Source organism: Lathyrus oleraceus, chromosome 4, assembly GCF_024323335.1.
Source record: "Lathyrus oleraceus cultivar Zhongwan6 chromosome 4, CAAS_Psat_ZW6_1.0, whole genome shotgun sequence".
Taxonomy (NCBI): Eukaryota; Viridiplantae; Streptophyta; class Magnoliopsida; order Fabales; family Fabaceae; genus Lathyrus; species Lathyrus oleraceus.
The window spans coordinates 228489763-228494858 of NC_066582.1; the positions used below are offsets into that span (position 1 = coordinate 228489763).

At 30.0% G+C, this 5096-nt stretch overlaps 1 protein-coding gene across 4 annotated transcripts; it reads left to right on the plus strand.

Annotated features, from left to right (window-relative positions):
- Positions 1–242: 242 nt before the first annotated feature.
- On the plus strand, positions 243–4575 carry LOC127074716 (uncharacterized). Of its 4 annotated transcripts, none has more exons than XM_051016057.1 (4): positions 243–410; positions 1595–1708; positions 1792–1949; positions 4284–4575. In XM_051016057.1, the coding sequence occupies exons 1-3, from the start codon at positions 393–395 to the stop codon at positions 1921–1923; spliced, it is 264 nt and encodes an 87-aa protein (XP_050872014.1). In that variant the 5' UTR covers positions 243–392; the 3' UTR covers positions 1924–1949; positions 4284–4575. The 4 variants fall into 4 exon arrangements, with proteins under 4 accessions (XP_050872014.1, XP_050872013.1, XP_050872012.1 ...); XM_051016056.1 differs by lacking the exon at positions 4284–4575 and adding an exon at positions 3879–4231; XM_051016055.1 differs by lacking the exon at positions 4284–4575 and adding an exon at positions 2367–2615.
- The last annotated feature ends 521 nt before the right edge of the window (positions 4576–5096 follow it).

Here is a 5096-nt window from a genome sequence, read left to right on the forward strand (position 1 = left end):
CCCCACTCAAGCCGGTGCCTCCTCTTTAGGGGAAATGGATGCACCAGTTCATCTAACGCATCTGTTTTAAAAGGTGGTTATTTTAAAAAAAATTAAAAAAATTATTTTGAATTTTTTCTTAAAAATTATGATTATTTTAAAAAAAAAAATCCAAAAAGTACTTAACAATTTACTTTATAAAAAGTTGTTATCGTTTTTAAATGTAAGATAGAAATTACACGTAATAATAAATAAAAAACATACAGATAAGAATACATTTTTCTGGAAAAACAGAACCATCCCTTTTTTTTTTGTCCTTTGTCTCGTCAGCTTTATGATTAGGGTCTTGTTCCATTAAACTCATCAGAGAAGGATAAGAAGGGAGATCAAATCAAATTTGCGAGACAGCAGCCATGAAAGAAGATCAAGAGGTTCTTTCTTTTCAACTCTATTATCTATCATCAAACCCCCAATACTCCAACTTGTGTTTTTTTCCTTCATCGATTGCTTGGAATATGTCTTGTCTCTTGTTCATTCTTGATTTTATATAGAAACAATCCAACTCTATTTCTGTTTATTAATACTCAATCATCATGAATCAATTTCACTTCACTATTTGGGAAATATCATTCAGATTTCATGTTCTTTTTTGCATTCACTAGAAACCCATAAATCATCTCAAAAGTTGTAGATTACAACCTATCATGAGCCCACTGTTGTCCATGGCGCCATTATAGCGGATTATGGCTGAAAACCCCGCAATATTAGCCGATATTTACCATTGCAGTGATCCCAAAAACTGCCATGTATATATGCCATGGCACCGCCATGACTGTTATTTGATAACACTGTCTTCCTCTTTGGTGCTCCTATTGTTTTGACTAATTTTCTTGGGATATATAGATATATGTAGGCAACAGTAAATTTGTGGAGCCAATAGCTGAGGATATTGCTAGCTCCTGATCAGTGTTGTCAAGTTGCGGTTGTGGAAATTCAACATATTGCCATGGAAAAGCTGTGGTGTTGCGGATTTTGCATTGCGGCGTCATGGCGGTTCCCGCAAATACTTGTCTTGAGTATTTTCTACCTGACCACTAAACAAGCCCATAAGAATTAAAACTTTGATCAAACAATAATCCTCATTAAACACAACTAGTTCTGATTACGTAGTTATAAAATCAAAACACGCCGCAACCTTTTCAGTTCTCCATTTGCTGTCCTCCATGCTTCCGTCATCTGCCATATTTTCATGCTGGATTGTTAGCTTTCCACAATTTTCCGCCATCCGCCATAGACAACACTGCCCTGATTTGATTTTGGATTTTTATTGAGTCTATTGGTGTTTGTTTTCCATGCAATATAAGTTGGGAAATCCAGGGTATTTGTTATGTTAAAAGTGGCAGTTTAAAAACTTAGGCTTTGTTTGAGCATATGGCTAAAACAATTTTTTTTTGAGCATGAGGAACAGCTCCAAAGAAATTCAAAGTTACCAATGGTTTTGTTGAGAGAACAATTTTTTGTTTCCTTCAATAAATTCAGTGCTATTGATTACTTGATTTGGGGTTGTTCATTTTCTCTCCTGATATTAATGTGAAAGAACTGAAATTGGTTTCAGCTAGATTTCAAAAAGGAAGCTGCTGCCGACACTTTGGACAATTATTCAAAATTTGTGATAGCGAGAGTTGGAAGTAGGACTCGACCGTGTGATTTGAGGTTACATTTAATGAAGGTGTGAAACAAAGTTCTGTTATTTTCTCATGAAGCTTTTGTTCATGTTCTGTAATTTATGGTGGTTATTATAAACATTTTCAGGAGATATCAGGTATGCCTAGTTGTCTGAATAGGGAAACAGCACATGCGGCAGCATCTCCTGAGAGAATGGGCGAGTCATCCAGCTCGGGAACAGCAAGACTGGATAAAGCAGAGAGTTTTCGGGCTGTGTAGTTCATATTTGACTGTGTCTCATATTGGTATAAATTATAATAGCATTGTTATTTTCATTTCAAGTTTGATGTATGGCTTATCAAGTATTATTATGGCATTGTTTGATAAAACTAGTCTACTTTACTTAAAACGATAAGGCTTCACTGTTGTTGAAATTTGACGTAGGATTAGATTACTGTGTGTGCTTCGCCGTTGGTTCAAACCAGATGCCAATGCGTGTGTTGTGCAATTCATAACATATGCATATTTTACATGTGTGGCGTGTTGCCTATGTGGCAGATTGCCATTGATATTCGGTTCATATCGTATTAAAAGCATGCATAACATTTGATTTCTCTTGAGCTATTATATTTTGTATGATTTGTTTTATAATACCGTAGTGTATGTTTTATTTGATTTGATATAGATGATGAAAGATTGACCCTTTACAAATATCATATTAGGTACTAATATGTTTAAGATGTGAAGCTACAAATATAAAATATTACGCGCAACTGAGGGATTCAATAAAAGGGATTTGAACTTTGTAACTTTATTTGTAAGGAATATTATTTTATTATCAAAACTTTATAGATGAGGATTTGTAACATCGTAAATAGTTTATTTTAATAGTTTTATTTAGTTATGATTTTTTTAAGTGTATCATGAATGATTATGTCTTATAAAAAAATGGTCACATATTATTAAGATGATATTTTAAAGGAATGTCTTAGATCAAAATTTGGGGCGTTATAATATGGTATCAGAGTAATAATTATTGGACAAATATTTTTGGATTGGGATGAGTTTGTGTGGCGTTTCTTTTGAATCATGTGTGAATGTTTTGATTTTCTTATTGCTGAATTTGCTATTTTTTTATCCTTATTAATAGAATGATCGAAAGTTATTTGTACTAATAATATGCATTGGTTTTGTATTTTTATGATATATGTGCTTAGGATCGGCCATGAGCAAGGGCAAAATGATTCTTAGCCCAAAACCTCCAAATTAAAGAGCCTCATTTTGTTTTTAATATGAATTTGTCATTGGCAAAATGGTAGCAAATTGATTTTTAAATATCGTGGTAAAGAAGGTTGTGGGTACAATCCTCTTGTTATACTTTTTAAATTATTGCTACATAGTTTTTTAATTATTATGATAAATGTTAACGATTTAAACTATTTAAAGATGAAAATAGAAAATATAAAAAGTAAAATAAAATTAAAGATTTAATGTTTTTTATTTTATTTTTTATTTTATTTTGTAATTGTCAATTTCTCTTCTTTTTTTATTTCTAATTTTATTTATTAGTTGTTTAATGATCTTTTGGATACACTAAAATATAAAGACTTAGTTGATAAATTCACTTGTATGAAATATTCTTATATAGTTTAAAAAATACTGAGTTTTTTGTTCTTCACTTGGTTAATATGTAATTGTATTTTAATATATTATTTAATTATTAAAATTATATTTATTTTTAATTTAGGTCTATTTTTTAAATTGGAACACGGTTTTCAGATTGATTTGGTCGGTCCTCGATAGTGACACATATGATTACATTTAATTTATTTAATTTTTTAAATTATTTTAAATGTGTCGATATCGTGTGCGATATTTGTGCCGTTTACGATGTTAAAGGTGTGTATAGAAGATTCATGTATGTTTTTTCAAGAATCTTTAGCATAAGATTGTTCTTCCTCTGTTAATTTCATCATTTCATACACATTTTTAGCAACTCTTTGCTTTTACAATTTTGAATAATGTTATGAATACTTAGCGGTATAATATAACCACTTCATGATGTTTTTAAATTTTATTCATGTCTTATATATTATCAATATTATAGTATATATTGCCTTGATAGTTAGTTATCTATTATGTTCTTCATATCATTTTGAATGTTTTTAAACCCCATTCTTTTAGTGCCGATATTTGATATGTTATCATTAATATAAAATATATTGTTAATGTAGGTATTAACGTGAAGATACTTTTTCTTCCATCTAGTGTGGTAGTTTTCTCCCCTGATAAATTTGATAAGATTGTCTTAGATGAAACAAAAGATGTTCTAGTGAAGTTCTATGCACCATGGTATTCATAGGTTAATGTGATCTTCTATAACTTTATAATATGGTGATTTCTTTTCATTTTTAATGTTTATGAATCTTATTATCTTGAAAATTTTATTATTGTATTTAAGTGTGGTCATTGCAATGCTCTTGCTTATGTAAGGATATTATCTTGTATAAGACTTCTACCATATCTAGTTTATAATCTTAATTTGGTAATTTTCACCTATGATGAATTATATCAAGTTTGATCTTAATATTGTTTGTATAATTTATTTAGACTTATGAAAATATTTTTGTTGTATTCAGGTTGGATGAGAAAGTAGTTATATTTAATATCGATGCTGACGAATACAAGGATTTGATAGAGAAATGAGTGCAATAATATTTTTTTATTTGACGAATACAAGACTATTCTTTTTTTTAAAAATTGTATTTTTTTATTAAGGATCCATTTTTAATATTTGCCATGGACCTTTAAAAAGTCAAGACTGGTCATGTATGTGTTTGTTCTTAATTTTATGTTATATGGTTGTAAATATATTATATTCAGTTATTGTCTATTTGTTTTAATATTTATAAAAATTGTAATTTTGGTTTATTAATTATTATGATGGACGACATTATTATTTTTCTTTGTTGTAAAAGTGACGAAAGATTTCTTTTACCACCATATAAATATTTATGCCCAATTTGTTTTAGCTTTAAAAATATGAATTTTTTCTTTATATTTTTTTAAAATGAATTCTACAAGAACGTTTTTCAAAATATTACAATAAAGAAAACCCAAAATACCATTTTTAACACGCAGCCCCGCGTTTTTCCCACTCTTTCAACTTCCAAAAACCCATTTTCTCCATATTTACTCACCTTAACTCCCACCCATTCAAACCCTTCATCTCCAATCTTTCAAACTCCCACTCTCATCCAACTATTTAAAACCTCATCATCCAATTACAACCCCATTCTAAATTTTTTTCTTCTTATCATCATGCCTCCAAGAGTCCAAGCTAGAGCAAGAAGGAGAACGACAGACTTGTCAAACCTCGTTTTCAGTGAAGGAGAAGTTGAAAAATTATAAAAGGAGAGGTACTTGAAGTTCTACGAACGCTCAATCACTCC